Source organism: Otolemur garnettii, unplaced genomic scaffold, assembly GCF_000181295.1.
Source record: "Otolemur garnettii isolate 467f Iridium unplaced genomic scaffold, OtoGar3 scaffold00213, whole genome shotgun sequence".
Classification (NCBI taxonomy): Eukaryota; Metazoa; Chordata; class Mammalia; order Primates; family Galagidae; genus Otolemur; species Otolemur garnettii.
In genome coordinates, this window is record NW_003852608.1 from 981,728 (window position 1) to 999,246 (window position 17,519).

A 17,519-nucleotide genomic window follows, 5' to 3' on the forward strand; every position below is an offset into this window, starting at 1 on the left:
GCCAGGCGCTGTGGCGGGCGCCTGTAGTCCCAGCTACTTGGGAGGCTGAGGCAGGAGACTCCCTTGAGCCTCCTGAGGTGTTGGAGGTTGCTGTGAGCGTGATGCCATGGCACACTACCCAGAGGGATAGCTTGAGGCGCCGTCTCAAAAAAAAAAAAAGTGTAAAAAGCTAAGGGACATTTTGAGTTCTTTCAGATACCTGCTTCCATTCATTGGACATGTTCTCTGGGAATTAGTAAGGAAGCCATAATTAGGTAAACTCTCTAGAAACTTCAGCAGTAGACCAGGTGTGGGCCCCGCCAAGCTGGACCCAGAGACTAGAGCCAGGAAGGCAGGGGTTGGGGGCTGGAACAGAACATCCTGAGGATATACAGAGCCTTGCCCTGTCACTGTGACTGTGAATCACCAATCGGTGGTGTCAGAGGTGGTGAGGTGCTTCCTTCTGAGTAAGGTGAAGAGGAGTGGGGAGGCCAGCTAACCTCTCCAGACTTCTGGTTCCTCATCTGTAAACTGATAGTTTGGGACTGATCTTCCCTTCCAGATAGTATAAAGTGGCTACCTAGAAAACCAGGGCAAAGAAGAGAAAGGAGGAAGAAGAGGAGGGGAAGGACTGCTGAGCTCAGCTCTCTCTAGCTAAGGAGGATGAGGGTGGGGGGAGAAGAGAGGGGGAGGCATACTGGCCTCACGTATTTGATTTCTAAGGTTGGCAGCAGCGAGGTCAGTGACAGAAGACATGAAGTTCTTGTCCAGCACAGGTGGCATCTTCTAGGGGAAGCCCTACCCTGCTCTGGGAGATTGGGAGGCGTTGCCGATGGGGAGGCCTGGGGTCAGGAATGGCTCCGCGAGAGGTGCTCCTTGGGAAGAAGTGGGGAATGAATTCCAAATTCCCCATCCTGGAATAGCTACAGGAATTGGGTTTCTAGGTTTACAAATGGAATCTAATAAATGAATAACAGTTGGTTTTGGAATGTTTTTTTAAAGCAGCCTGAAAGTCCAAGTATTACACATATTTTTAAAGAAGCATGACAGTTCAGACGAGACGCTTTTGACTGACTGTTCAGTTCATGAGATCATCTGGCATGAAATGCAATGCTGCTTTTTCTGTGCAGGGATTGCGTAAGTCAGATACGCCAAAGCGACCTACACGATAATTTTCGGCCTATGGATCTGATTTTTCGTAAGCCTCACCACACACTGCTCACAGAGAGCTCTTGTTTCTGGTGGATTTGTTTCACCTCCTTTGTGAAAGCCTTAGAGAGAAGGCAGTAAGCAGGAAAATCAGCTATTTATAGGCATTTTTGACTAAAAGTGTCTGCTCAGCGTGCCACGGAATATTTCCAAGAGGTGGGAGAACAGGAAACCATCTAAAATCAACTAGAAGGTTGGAGGAGTGTGATGGGGGAATGATTCTACATGGGAGTCATTTTCAGAAAGCTCAGATTTCATTTGCAAACAAATGAAACTTTCACTAGCACCCCTGCCTTACAGATTAGGCAGCTAAACTTTTACAGCTAAGGAGGGGAGAAAAAAGGACATAATTTCCCCAAGGATTACAGGTAGTGGGGATCCTTTAAGGGACTTAAAAGGAAAGGTCTTGGACAAACGCCTCTCTCCATATTATTTACTGCTGAAGGGGGTGCCAGCCAGATGGATGCCACCCGTGGCAGAACACAGAAGAGCAGATGGCGTTCTGTGTGGCCTGCAGGCCCTGGGTGACCTGACAAGGCCCCGCTGGGCCTATAGGAGCATCTTCATCTTCACCAATTTCCACTTTTATGACTAAAAAACGGCAAGACTATTTGTTCAAGTTTTCATAATTGAGAGACATAATTTTGTTAAGCCCACTCTTCCCGTGAATTCTGATGGGTTTTGTTTTCATAGTTTGGGTGACAAGAGGGAAGCAGGTACAGTGGAACATCTTTAGACTGTCAACAGCCAGAGGGCCACCAGAAAAAGTCTGTGCTTTCCCTGGTTACAGAGGTTCTGAGAGAGATCCAACGTCCCTGTTGGATTTTTTGAATATCTGCTGTCTTTAAGAACGACATATTTGGCTTCTGAGCACAGGGACGATTTGTAAGGGACTTAGGGCATAAACAGAGAAGAGTGATGGCCCATGACCTCTGGTCACCTCTGGCAAGTTGCCAGGGTGGAGACCCTCATTAGAGGACGTGGTTCTCCTAAGCCAATAAAGGAAGGGTGGACAGAGTTCTCTTGTAGACAATCCCCCTAGCTGTCGCTGTTAAATTAAACTTGTCCTGTTGACTTAACAAAACTGTCTGGAATAAGGCAGTAGCTTTTAACAAAATTAAGGTATTCAAAAGAAGCATTTTCTTTTTTTTTGGTATGAACACACTAGCTTGAAGAAGACGGAAGAACAGTGTTCCATCAGCCAATATCGAGTCACAGGAAAGTATGACTCATGGAGGCTGAGCTGTCAGAAGGTTGATCCTATGTGATCCTTTCACCTTCAGGCACAAGGTTTTTGTGTTGAGTTGGCACACGGGGCGAGGAAGCCTCACGCCTACATGGTGAGTAAGATCGGCTGCATCCTCGGGAGAGGGCTTTCCCTCACCAAAGAATCAGACATGTTCATCCCAACCCTAGTTTAATGGAAATTAGGCCAAGCAAAATATAAAGGGAAAAAATAGTACGGTACACAGAACGCATGGGGATGAGATAAAGCGTGCTAACATTTGAGGACCAATAAACTCGAAACATTGTCACATTGTAACTTTCATGTGTTTCCCAAATTTGAAATGAAGCTTTTTCCCAAGACCTGAAGCCAACACCATCGTATCATCACACCCATTTTATAGACAGATATGGAGGAGTAGAGGGAACCCACAGTCAGGCAGGAAGTCAGCATTGAGGCAGGGCGCTAGTCAGACCATTGGAACTCCATGTTTTCATCTATTATGCTCTACTGCCCCCTTCAGTAATAAAATGAGAAATTAAACCTTAGAAGTCCCTAGAATTGGCTGATTTAAAGTGGACTGATCTCTATCTGAATCACCCCATATCGGTGAAATGAGAATCTGTTGGATTGATACCCCAAATCCTCACTTTCTAGACACTCACGGGGTGATCCCTGTGCACATACAGTTAAGGTGCTCATAAACACTCAGCGATCGAGCAAGCGGCTGCACACGCACATGATCCTATACAAGCACGCACACAGTATTATCCGGCTCCCGTTTACCTATATTGCTGCTGCTTTATAATGTTCCACGTAGCATTTCCAACTTCACAGATAGATATTCCCAATCACTTGCTTTTTAGTTTTGGATCCAATAACCAAAGGATTAGCCTGTAGCCCTTGGTATCTCCTTTGCATGATTCCTCAGATTCTCTGGAGTTGCCCCAATTTAATATCTTTGGTTTCATGGTCACATTGTCACAACATATGCTGTCCTACATTGCATGTAATATGTACATTCAATTTGGTCTTTGAAAATATGGTCACAGTTATGTTAATTTTTATCCTAGGAAAGGGAGACAAGGGATGTTGGTTCCTGAGAGAGTACAAGGTACGGGAAAGACACTTCAAAATCCAGACCCAGGGCTCTGCGTGCAGGGCCCAAATGTCACATAGCCCAGCATGGACCATTTCTACCCATCGTGTCCTCCACTGTGACATGTTTTACTCATAGGGAAACCACTGCCATGCAGGGAGGACTCATCCGTAACAGGAGAAAATTTTTTTTAAGAATTTAAAGAAACTCCCCTACCCTTTGAAACCACAAGATTATACATTCCAGGTAATAATTCTTTAATATTTTTACCTTTGATGAGACATGTGAGCTGCAAACTTGCTTCAAATCTAACTTTCAGATCTGTTCTAGTCTCTTGTTTCCTTTTACCTCCTTGTGTCCTGGCCTCACTGCCTTACAAGGATGTTGTGAGAATGGACGAGCTGATCTTTGAAAAGAGCCTTCAAGGTTTCACAGCTTAGGACGTAATGGCAGCAGAACTGCACTGGCGGCCCAGCAGCCAGCTGGCTAGTGCCTGTCTGCTGAGGAGACAACTGACAGGTGTTTTCCTTAGGGCTTATTTTCTTATTTTTAAAAAGAGTAAATTGGATTAAATAATTTTAAAGTCTTCTTTTGTAAGGTGATTATTAGAGAAAAAGCAGGAAGATGCAATGTCCACATCACAGTGAACGGGAAACTATACCTTCCAGTGAGGACATTCTGTTATTCTAAATTCTAAAACTTCCATTTCTTTTCTTTTCTTTTTCTTTTTTGTGGGGGGAAACCCTTGCCTGCTTCTATAATTATATGCATTAAGATTTTAGAGTCTTGGAGAGTTATATCAGGGAGGAGTTAGAGAATCCTACAGGTATTTAATAATTGTATTTAAGAAAATAAGAGGAGCAAAAGTTATTTCCTTTACCAGGTGTTGGGCTAACAGTTCTTTTTGCGTTGAAGGGACTAAAACCTGCTCTGTTGTCACACCAGGGAAGCAGGATATCCCTGACTAGTCTACACTAATGGCTGGAGGTGAAGTTCAATATCATCACTGGAAAAGGAAGGTTATAAATTTCCTCCTAAGATCTGTGAAAAATTTGTTTCTCTACTTTCTAGTCATTCCTCTTCCATGGACTTTGTGAAGTGGTGCATTGAAAATGGAGAAGATTTCATGGATCAGAGATCAAAGGCAGCATCTGTGCAAGTGCATATTTTAGAAGGATGATGAGAGGACGGCCTATGCAGCTGAAGAGTGTCCATGCAGCTGTACACACGCACCCGGCATACTGTAGCCCCAGGCTCACGGGGTTCTACTGCACGGGCTGGTCTGTCATGTCACAAGGCTGATTTCTTGTGGGAAGTTTTCTAATTCTGTGAGAACAATGACTAGAAACTCTAAGTCACAGAGAATAGTAACCTTGTGTATATAGAAGAAAAGAAAAGACATACCTATCTTGACAACTCATTTGCAAATATAAATAGAGGTCTCCTTATCTTAGAAACGAAAACAAAGCAAGGCATATTAGTAAACTTTAGCGAATGAAATAAAAAGGGTTTTCAATGATAGTCCTATATATTCTTACATTTAAAAGATCAGAGAAAAAACAAGAAAAGATCAGAGAATCAGGAGAGTTTTCCCTTGATCATGTGAGTACTCTACAGGACATAAAAGAATGAAAAAATAGCAAAAATAAGAATTTGGTCAAAATTAACAAGAGGGTTAGATTACATGCCTTTCTGCACACTACATTTTCTCTTTTGTTTCTGCTTATTGTGTAACAGTAATTAATTCTTTATATCATTACCTTTTGGTTAAAAAAAGAAAGGACTAGGTTGAATATAAATAAATCTTCATTAAAAAATAATTAATGCACTTGCTTACTGTAATTCTAGTCTAAGAATTAGAAAAATGCTGAAATAAGTGTTTAACAAAAAACCTTAACAAAATAAAATACATTCTCCCTGTGCAATAATTCACTAAGTGAGATTGTTACTTTTGAACCTACAACCAAAATAGTGAAAAACACAATCTAATTACCAATCAAAATCAAGTTGGCAATATCGCCTATATATTTTAGTGGTCCCTTAGAAACCTGAAACAAAAGACCAATGTATTCTAGCATTCACAAATCACTGTGTAAAATCATAGTATGCTGTGATCTCAAATGGGCCGGAGATTATGGATGGATCTTTCTCTTGAAGAATGGTGAATGATTAACTTGATTTACTGCCTTTAATTTGCAATCAAGCCAACTGTCCTCTAAGAAAAATGGAGAAAGTAAACTGGCCACTGAGATCAAGGTTAGTCTTTCTCTAAGTTGCCATTAACCAATACTATACCTTCAATTAGTGGATTAGAATCTTGTGAGATCAGAAAGTATATGTCACATGTAGAAATGTCTGACTGTGGATAATACAGCACTTTTGGTGTTGCTGAAAATGCCTTTAAAACAATGAAACTGAAGACCAAAAATGATAAAGTTTCTTTAACAACTTCTCAGAGCACTTTCCTGTTTAGTTTTGATCTTCTCTTTCCTGCTGCTGAGTCCTTCTGGACCCTGCTTTGTGTAGTGTTTTGTCCACTGTCTTTTTCTCTCCATTAATTGGATATAGGTAATAGTGAGAATTATAGAGAATGTGTGTGTATGTGTGTGAGAGAGAGAGAGAGAGAGAGAGAGAATATCACCGGGAATCTGCTGTTAATCACTGTTTCCACATTCAACATCAGCGAGTAATGTACCATCTTCCCATCAATGAAGAGGGACATGTCTACTAAGATCAGTGAAAAAAAAGGAGAAGAATGTGTAAATCAAATAGGAAATGCATTCACAAACCCTGACATTCACTTGCTGGATTATTAAGGCAATTTAAATTAAGAATAAAGAAAATCATCAATTAATGTGGTTGATGGGGTTTTAGAAAAAGTCAGCAAGGAAATATTGCAGCAGCCGAAGTCATTAGCAGAAACTGTTCAACACTTTCCTAAATTTCATGTAAAGTAGCCGGCACCGAATTAGTAGAGTTTAAATTATTGTAACACAAGAGGAAGGAAAAACTAACTCAGCTAGGGAAAGAAAACTCCCACTCGGGAAATATGGAAATAATCTTGAACAGAATTTTGAAAAATAATACCTGTATTAAAAAATCCTGGGTTCATGCTTGCTATGAATGCTTCCTCAGTGATATTCTGTGGAGCCTTATTTAAACAACAGACACCCCCCCCCCACACACACCCCTGGAAAAAAAGAGCAATCACCCAGAAATTTTAATTTTGCAAAGGAACAGTAAGTATTCAGGATTCTTACTCTGGAAAATGACCGATCACATTTCAATCACCAGCCACATAATGTCCTCTAACAGCACCCAGCAGATAGACAGATTGTGTGTCAGTTAAGGATTTTATGAAGCCTCAGTGGAGACACAGACTTGTAGGTATCTAATGTCTCAACCTATTTTCTTTCTTTTTCTTTTTTTACCATTGTATAGACATTAATTTGTTAGCTCTTTCAGTCTTACTAGCCATTAATTAGAGGAGAAATAAAACCACAAATCCTATCCTTCCTTCTCCCACCACAAAAAACACCCAAACCAACAACAGCACACTGTCATGAAATACAAAGTAATAAAAGAGTTATACCCAAACCTGGTCAGTCCTTCCATTTCTTGAAACTTGCACACAGACTGAAGAAACCCACTCAGCCTTAAAAAGGTCGATCATTTTGCTCTCCTAAAATTTCATCTCTGGAAGTGCTTTCTTTCCCGGTCTCTGTCTTGCTCTCTCTCGCTCCCTCTCTCTCTGTCTCTCTCTCTCTCTACTTCTACCGGAGAGCGTTTTGTTTCCCTTTTCCTGTTTCTGCTGCTGGGTGAATGCAAAATACACAATTTGAAGGGATTTTTCTTTTAGTTTAACAGTTGGAAATCTAAAATCTTGCTCTTCTGAATGGCTTTATATGCCAGTCACTCAGTACATAACGTTTGCATAAAGAGGCAAATACAGAATCAAGAATTCTGCTTTTATAAAGCAAAAACAAAATAGCAACAAAAACCACCTTTTACTCCATCTCTGAACCTCTTCCTATGTTATTTATTTAACTATTAAGCACTTACCCTGAGATGTGCCATAAATGCCTTATTCCAAATGTATAAGAGCCAACCACATCTCAACTGAGAATTAAACAGTTTTAATGTCTTCAAATCCATGTTCCTGCTCCCAACCCTAATACAGACAGTCACTGGCAGCGGTACAATAGTTCTAAACAGCAGACATCTGATTCTTGACATTTAAAAATAACAATATTGGAAAAAAAGGGAATCTTTTTTTTTTAAACTACAAACAGCTTGTGAGTGAGCACATATCACCAATCGATTGTATTAACCGAAACTTGTAATGATTTCAAGCTAAAATATTTGATTTTTAAATCAATGTCAGGCAGAGGCTAAATACCAATAGACTTCCATAGATCCACAATTTTCTATAGAATCACAACAATGGCTTACATTCATTCTAAGTGATAATTCTGCAACGATAGAATCAGAAATTTGCTAGTATTTAGATTCTACTATTGGTGAATATTAATTTAACCCTTGTTAGTCTTGAATTAAATTAGGGACATAATCAGTCTTTTCATTGCCAGTGTAATTTCATATCCATGTCAATTCCATGCACACATATGGGGTCAAATGCACACATGCAAACTGCTACAGAACAAATCAAGTAATAAAAGCATGCATTTAGTCTTATTTCTGAAGCATATTTGGAGTCAGACAGACTTTGTGTCAGCCTTTCCACTTATAATCTGTGTGTTTCTGGGCAAATGATTAAATCTTTTGTGCCTCAGTTTTGTCATCTATAAAACTAAAGTAAATAATAATACTTTACAATGTTGTTTCAAGTACTAAATGAGATACTTATGGCTCTGGCACATACAGGATATCTGATATACATTGCTTTCTATCTCTACTTCGTATTTGGTGAGGATAGAGATTGGGCATGGTAAATAGAAATAATACAAACCTTTTAGGCAGACAAATCAGCCTGGATCCACTGTGTTGCCATATACTAGCCATGCGTCCTTGGGCAAGTTACTTATCCTCATTCACTAAATCTCAGTTTCTTCAACCGTAAAATGCCTCTAGAGCAGCGGTTCTTCAGTCTGTGTGCAAGTTTCAAGTCATGACCCCTTTGTAACCATAAATATACATCGCAGCATCAGGAAGGTTGAGAACCACTGCTCTAGAGGTTTAAACAGCCAGTTAGATGACATTTGAAAAACATCTACTTTTAGGCATTTGTCAAATGAGTCCCAGGCCTTTCAACTTTCCAAAATTGCTCTAATCAGTACTCTGACACACAGTAACTTCGAAATTTCTAATTGTGGACTGCAATCACAGATCTTCTAGACCAAGTGCCTATTTTCTAGCAGAAGAAAGGGCCAAAGAGCTGAAATGTCAAGTCACTAGTTAGTGGCAAATAGGGACTAGGATGCCGGTAAACTAGTAGAACTAGTGCTTTGCCCACTAAAGCCTGTGATGTTGAAGGTAAACACATTTGTAAATCCAGCTTCAATCAATATTAGCTGGCAATTAAGGCAATATAACTGAAGAAAAAAATGGCAAAGAAACCCTCTCTGTTTCCCCAAATTTGCTTTGAAGAACGAGTTTATGTATGAGATATTCCACGGGAGCTGGCTGGAGCTGGCTCACCCTAGCTTTCTGAGCAGAGGTTCCACAGCGTGGCAGAGACCCCCTCCTTTTCCTAGAAGCAATGAGCAGGAGCCCCGTTCTCAGGAGATTTTTCTATTGTCCTCCTTCCCCAAGGGAGGGTACAGCTCTTTCTTCTCTCCCTTTACAGGATTTCTTCAGCTTCGGCAACTCACTGGGAAGAGCACACTGTTCTCCATTTAGTTAATTGACCAACGTACTACCCCCTGTGTTGTAATACAGAATGTTTTTTTTTCTTTTAGTTTGAAAGCCTTGCATAGAATGCAGACTTAATAAATGTCAATACCTATTAAATGAGATGTGACATAGAATTCAGTTTATATTTAAAGAGTGAACTAGCTTGGTACAGGGATAATTATTGTCCAATGCAGGCTAGAAAACGTTCATTTTTTTTTCACGCTTTCAGTAATTTCAGAATTAAAAACAAAGGATCTTTGGCCATTAAAGTCAGATTAGCAATTACTCTGGGGAAGAAGGGAAGTTAAATGGGATTGAAGAAAGTACGTGTGTGATCCATTACAATTAATGTTTTCTTTCTTTGGTTGGTTGATATATAAAATGGGTGCTTGTTTCATTTTAGTTTTTTCTTTATACCTTTCTGTAAGCCTCAAATATTTCACTAAAAAGAAGCTGGCTTAAAGAAGGCAAATAATTTAAAAATAAAATTTCTAAGTCTTTACAATATGAAATACAATAATGCTACTCTGCTAAATCCTATATATAAATCTTTAAGATTTCATTTTCATTTTATGGAAGAACTTTAATAATACTATGTCTACTTTAAAGATTTTATTTTCTTCTTGCTCATTTTCATGCCCTTGAATTTGCAACTGTGCTCAAGCATATTAGAAAGACCTTGTCATCAAACAGATCTAAGTCTAAATCTCAGTCCTACAATGCCCAGGTCATGAGCTTTCTATCAGCTGATATTTCTAAGCCTCAGTTTCCTTTCTTATAAAAACATAGTATTATTACATCCATAATCTCATGATTTATTATGAAGATTAGGTGAACGAACATGAAAACATTTCCTACAGCGTCTAGCACACAGCAGATCTTCAGTTATCATCAGTTTCCCTCAGTCTTTCCTTATCTTCCCACTTTTCACTGCTACTTCAGATTTTGAGTTCAAAAAATGTAAAAGTCAAGAAAAATGAATTTAAGGTAGGAAGAACGTAGGCAATTATACAATCATAATGAAAAAATTTCATTACTAACAAAGGCTGCTATGAAATCCGTACATAGCACCCTTCTTTAAAGCGTCTGATACTTACCTAATCTCACCACTACTTATTTAAGTGCATGATTAAAAAAAATTGTTTTGTTTTTGCTGCTAGTCATAGAACCTTCACAGACAAAATGTGTCCTGCTCCGGGGCTTCTATCTCCTTACTCATCCTTTCTACAAGACAGGTGATCCTTATCAAAATACTTTCAGCAGTGATGAACTTTATGTGCTTACAGAATTTCTAGAGCTTTCAGTTAGAACCCTTAGAATGGTCATTTCTATAAATTAAGAGACTGCTCTAGTCCCACCTCTGCACGTGCTAACAGTGTAACCCACTAAATCTTTACCTTTCTTTGAGTCTGCTTTCTCATGTGGTAAGTGGGTTAATTGATCCCTTTAGCTCTAAAATTGTTACAGCTTTTGATAACTTATGAATGCCTTTAGTAACCTTAAGAGGAGATTTTTAGGCAAATACCTAAAAATCATGGGAAATACCAACCATGTGATTATGGGTTGTTTGTGAAAACTAGCCACATGCTGGTGGCTTCTTCCAAACTTCAGTCAGGGGCTCTGGCATTGCCCTTGCCAGGGGACTGCCTGCTTGGAGTATTTCCAGGGCTTGGTGGAGGCACTCCCAGGGGAGCAAAAAGACAAACTTCTCCACCGAAGAATTTTTCTTTGTATTTTCTTAAGATAGGACTGAGAAATGGGGATGGATATGTCAAGGCCTCCCGGAGGCCTCACTTTTATCAAAAGATGAAGGTCATTATTGTAGAAGGTTGTGTCTTGGGAAGAATTCTAATACTACAGCAAGGAGGGAGGGAAAAGACTTTCTCTGTATTTTCATGGAGATGTCAGCTGGTTTGGGTGATCTAGAGGGTAACAGAATGCACAGACAGCAGAGGGGAAGGGCAGCCTGCCTCGGGTCTGCTGAGCGAGTGTGGGATTCACACACTGACAGTAATTGTATTCTACTTCTCCAATCCCTCCCTTTCCTCCTCTTCTCCCATGTCCTGGGTCTCTGCAGCTGTGCTTGTCAGATCCCCAAACTGGCTTGTTCTCCACGTCCTCAGGGGTCGGGTCAAGCCTCATCCATATGCGCTAGACTCTGGAGGGGGCTCAGCTGGGGTGTGGTTAGAGAAGGTGAAGGCGATGACTGCCACTGTGTTCAAACTAATATCTTCAGGCCAGGATTTTAAAATTAAAAACAAAACAAAACAAAACAAAACACCTCTGAATAAATCTAATGAAACTCTTTCCAAAATTTAAAAGATCACTGTTTACTTTTGAAAAAAAAAAAGAAAGGTGGATTTATTTAAACATACTGTGTAGACCCTTTCCTCTCCTTCTCCATCCCATGATCCCTCAGACAAAAGAGAAACACAAGCCGTTAATAACCCCTTGCCTTCACGTGGGAGCGCTTTTCAAAGCACTTGTCTGTCTAGCGTCTTAAGATAACTGGGTGAACTTGGGAGCATTTGTTGCCCTGCGTTTTTCTGACGGGAGCCCTTAGGCACAGAAATGCTAGCTAATTTGCTCAGGTTTACACAGACGACTCATGGTAGAGCCAAGGTGAGATCCCAGGGGGAACGACCCACCCTCAAGTCAGGGGCTATTTCTAAGCATCCACCCATCGATGGAAATGGTACCTGCAGGTACTGGCAGGAACGTTCTTGCTGACACGACTCAGACTTCACCATGGCCTGGTCCATGTTGACTGAGGCTTTCTGGTAAACCTCCCGGGCTCGGCTCACGGTGAGTGTGGAGGACCAGGCGCTCTTCTTCAGGAGCGGGGCGTCCAGGTTGACCGGCAGGTTGGAGCAGGTGGAGCACTTGACATCGTTGTTACTCCGGGAGGCCTTGACCGCCTGCTCGCTGATGGTGTTGTAGGCCTCCATGAAGTACTGCGAGGCCGAGCGGTCGGGGCAGCGGCCCATGGTCATCACGCCCGAGGGCGCGTGGTAGATGCACATGTCACCGTCCAGGTTGTCGTCGGAGCTCCACCAGCCCGGGGAGGCGTTGGCGCGCGCCTTGGGCTCGGCCCGCCGCTCCTTGCTCTTGCTGCGCTTGCCATATCTCACCGTCTGCGACTCGTCGGGGCTGGCCTTGCCCCCGTTGACGCTGCCCTTGGACGGCCCCTCCAGGGAGTGCGACTTGGTGAAGAGCTTCTGCACCGAGTGCACCAGGTGCCGGATGCGGCCGGGGCTGTCGCTGCGGTGCTCCACGGCCGTGCGCTTGTACTGCAGCGTGTGGTAGCCATCCCGGTGCAGGGGCAGCTGCCGCTCGAACTGGTCCAGCAGGTTGGAGGGGATGCGGTTGGCCTTGGTGGCCAGGGTGCGGGGCACCAGGGCGCACTCGTCCTTCAGCTCCTGCTGGGAGGTGTAGTGCCTGCGCGGGAAGGTGCTGCTGGCCAGCGGGTCGCTGAAGGGGCCCACGCACTCGGCCTGGAAGGAGTTGCGCTGCGTGTAGTAAGGGTGGTCCGCAGGGTGGTGCTCCACGGGGCTCAGCAGGTATGGCTTGCGGTCGGAGTGGTGCGACAGCGAGTCACAGGTGGAGTCACAGGTGACCCCGTGGTGATGGCTGCGGCTGCCCGATAACCCTTTCATCGCTGATGGGGGCAACCGCCGGGGTCATGGACCCCCAGGAGTTAGGTTCCAGACCCGTCTTGGGCAAAAACCTGGGAGAATGAAGAGGAGGGGGGATGGTTAATACTTTCCTTGGAAAGCAGATACCTGCTTGCTTTTGAAAGTGCTATTTACTGCTGTTCGTTTCCTGGCAGAAGAAGAACTTATTACTTCTCTTGAAAGAGCTCTGTCATCTCTGTAGGGTGGGAAAGCTGACTCCACAGCCCAAAAGGAGAGAAGGTAGGGGAGAAGCTAGAAAACTTGGAAGAGGAAACCATATAAAATGCCAAATTAAGAAAAATTATTTGAAAGAGCAATTTCTGCTTCCTCCGTGATTCTAATAATTGGATGCATCTTGCCCTGGCTTCTCTGGTTTTCTTCTCTACTGCATTAAAGACAGCACCCGGGAAGGGCTCACTTCCCTTCAGAAGCCATTGCTGAGACCACTGGCAAAGAGAATTAGTTCCCCTCTTGTGCCTCCCAGAACCTACAGAATTGTTCCTACCAGAATTCTTCCAGTTTAAGTTCCTTGCAGGTTGGCCGGACTCTGAGACACCATTAAGTCCCCCTACTCAACACCCAGCCATGTTATAAGTAAGTGCTCCAAAAATGTAAAGGAAAATGTGACTAGAAGAGCGAGATGAGTTGAGGGAGCCAGTGGCACCTTCCCTCTTTAGGCTTTATCCTGTCTCCTGCTACACGCGTTCCCTTTAGAATTCTGGAAACAAATGCAGCACACAAAGAATCCCCCTGGGTTAACCGCAGCTGAAAAAAGTAAGGTACAGCAAATCAGAGGTGGAGGGAAAGTCTGCCCATGTATTTCTCTTCTTTTCTTTTTCAGATAGGGTACTGCCCTAGGCTAGAGTGCAGAGGCGTCATCATGGCTCACTGCAGGCCCAAACAGCTGGGCTCACATGATCCCTCCACCTCAGCTACCAAGTAGATGGGACTACAGGTACCACACCTGGCTAATTTTTCTATGTTTTGTGGAGATGGGGTCTCTCTATGTTGCTTGGGCTGGTTTTGAACTCCTGGCCTCAAGCTATGCCCTCTCCTTGCCCTCCCAAAGTTCTAGGATTGCAGGTGTCAGCCACCATGTCCAGACCTGCCCATGTACTTTTGACATTCCAGGGTCAAGAGCTTCCCCTAAACAAAATGAGAACAGAAGAGGAACAGATGAGTTTGAACTGGCTAATCTGAGGCTCATATATCTCCTTGTCCTGCCTTAAGGTTTCTTGTGAAATGTTCATAGGTGATATAACATGACCAAAGGTAAGGCCCCTTTGGAAGTTCCTGGGCATGTGCATGAAGGACTCTAAACTATCGTTCAGCTCAGTTTCCAAGAGAGTTAGTACTGAAAATCTCATGTGGGGATAACTCCGTCTGTTTCCAAGACCCAATCTTCCCCAAGCTTTAGGAACAGGGACTGCTATCCCACCAGGACAGAGTATTTTCTTTTGACTCCACCACAATGTTAGAACAAGCACCTGACCAAGTTCCTACTGATGGCCTAACTTTATATTAAAGCTTCTCATAACACACAAATTGTCATATTAAGAGGTGTCCTGAAAAGCCAATGTGACTTTCCAAAATATCACAGATGTCATTTCAGACATTCAGAGAGGGAGTGATAAATGATTTAATTAAAAGACAAAACAAAATAAGACACTCGCTTGGCCTCATGAAGAAAGACATGGATTTTTGAGAGGTCAGCTCTTGCCTATTCCATGGGACATACTGCGTCTGTGAGCTCATGACAATGTTGACAGCCTCCACCCATGTTTCACGAAGCTCTTTTCTTTCTCCTGTCTGCCAGCTTCTGGATTAAACATTCGAGACAACTATTGGGATTTTTTAATCAGTGGAGTCATTTGAAGTTGGTTCATCTACTCACTTATGGGCTCCTTAAGGGTAGAGGTTAAGTTTCACGCACACTGTACCTAGCAAAGTGCCATTCCAGCTGATAGTAGGGACTCAAGTATTTTTTCAGTGACTTAATGCAGTAATGCAAACTTTCCCAAAGTGGTTCGTACTGTGACTCAAGTAGCAGCTGTTCAGTGAAAACACGTTTGCAAGGCCAGGGACGGCTGCCCAAGAATCGAGGGGGGCCAATCCATGGGTATTCTAGGGACCAACGGTGTTTAGACCAAGGCAGCAAGCCTGCAGGCAAACACTCCTTCTGTACCCATTTACTTTCAACCTGGGACTCTCCACTATCCACCAGAGACGATCACAACTTTTGTAGTTCTACCTGCCTGGAAGTTAAAGTCTGGGAATGTGCCTGGCCTTATGACCACAGGATGCCTAGACAGGGGATGATCTTCCTGGTGGAGAGAGAGAAACTGACACTTGAAGAGACAAAAAGGAACTCAGGACTTAAGATACCTGTGGATCAGGAAAAACCTATAAGTGAGTACCTGCCCTGAAAAGAGTCTAATGAAAATGAAAAATTGGCTGGGCCCAGTGGCTCATGCCTATAAATTCTAGCACTTTGGGAGGCCGAGGTGGGTGGACTGCTTGAGCTCAGGAGTTCAAGACTGGCCCATCTCTACTAAAACTAGAAAAACTAGCCAGGCATTGTGGAGGGTGCTTGTAGTGCCAGCACTTGGGAGGCTGAGATAAGAGGATCATTTGAGCCCAAGAGTTTGAGGTTGCTCTGAGCTACAATGCCAGGGCACTCTACCCAGGGCAAAAGAGTGAGACTCTGTCTCAAACAAACAAACAAACAAACAAGACACCTTGGGACTGCTTTGTATGAAGTTATGATTCCAAGAGTAGGTTGGGGCAAGGAAGGATTTAAGAGGGTTAAATATTTGCATTTTAGCAAAACTGTGGCATAAACTAATGTCACGAAAAAATTCATATCATTAGGAAATCTCCCTCTATAAACCAGGTCCTACTGAAGATATTTTTCCCTCTCAAATATGAACTTAAAAATAAAAACAAAAACAATGATTCATTAAGATTATAATCACATAATAAATCTTGTGATTACACATAATAGAATCTTAATGTATAAAATAATATGGGATAATGCTTCAAAATTTCCTCCTGAAGCAGCTGGGTTTTGGGTAGATATTTTCTGCTAAATAAAATATGAAACTGGCAAGAGCTGAAAACATGAATTATACATATTTACTTCAAAATGTACAAGATTATTTTAATCAGATATTCAGTATTTAATTATCTTTAATATGTGAGCAGTATTTCATGTAAGATGATGTTACCTGAGGACAAGCAGAGCAAATGAAGAGCCTTTTTAGGGCCACTAATGATGAATTAAGTTAAATGATGTAACCAATGATGATTTCTATAAATCAGACATTCACACTGTGATTTTTACTAAAATTTAAGTAGGCTATTTTAAGCCTAATGACAAGCACCTATATTTTCTCAGAGGGTAACAAATTTCATCAAGGATAATTAAGTTAACTTTCCTCCTTCTTTACTTAGTATCTGTAAAAGGGATATTGACATCTTGATCCTTCTTTTTCTCTATGATGTAAGCAAATGAGCTCATAAAAATGTCAATAAACATTTTTAAAGGCTCAATTTGTTTTGCTGGTCAAGGCCAAATAAATGACTTAATACTCTGGCCCTTTCAATAAAAAGTTCTTATACTCTCTTCTACCTTCTTATCATTTTAGGAAGAAAACAGGTCAATTTGTGATTATAAAAGAAAGAAGTGGACTTCCTGGTAAGCTGAGGTGGGTGACCTAAATCCTAATACTATTGACAACGGATGGACACTGCTACAAGACCTGCTCTTCCTTTTATCTTCATTTTCCTCTTGCCTTACTCTTAAGCTTCCATTCTAAAAGCGACATTTCTCTCACTTTTTTCCCCCTCACCCTAATTAATGTTTATAAGTGGCATCCATGGGTCCCACTTGGTTCCACCTGTGCTTTAACCTACAGCTTTATTAGGAAGCGTTAGCTGAGCATCCCTGGTCTGCTTATTGCTGCAAAGACAACCAAACATATATTGTGAGTCCCTAAGGGCCAAAGGGCTTATGATGGATAGGGTAGGGATATGACCTAGCCATGAAGAAAAGAAATAACAATTCTTATCACTCTATGATGCTTGGAGGAGGAAGCTGCTAGCCCCTCAATTAGATTTTAGGTGACTATAACAACTTCTGAGAGTACAAGGGAAATTGCCTTTTATGCATGTTCTTTCAGCAAGGATGGAGAGTGTGTTCAAGAGGCTTTCATGAGGGTTTCTGCGACTACAGTATTATCTCTAATTTTTTTGTTCACTATGACTTCAAAGTTAAGTTTTTGCGTCCTCTTAAGTTCAATTTTACCATAGACCATCTGTCCTGACTTTTGGCTTGGAGATTTTGTTGACTTTATTGGTGACCATGAGATGAGTTCAGAGGATGAGATGCTGACTGTTTTTCCAGAGTTCCCACACCTGGAGCAGAAGCACTGCTGCCCAGATGATGACTAAAGCAAGAATAATCAAGCACTGTAAAGGA

The 17,519-nt window shown here is 42.0% G+C and overlaps 1 protein-coding gene across 1 annotated transcript in view; it reads right to left on the reverse strand.

Moving 5' to 3' along the window:
• DLGAP1 (DLG associated protein 1) overlaps positions 1–13,021 on the reverse strand; it is a 342,771-nt gene extending 329,750 nt beyond the window's left edge. Inside the window, exon 1 of the mRNA XM_003801620.2 lies at positions 12,065–13,021. Within this exon, the coding sequence (XP_003801668.1) occupies positions 12,065–13,021 (957 nt within the window). The remainder of the gene's footprint in view (positions 1–12,064) is intronic.
• Positions 13,022–17,519: the final 4,498 nt, after the last annotated feature.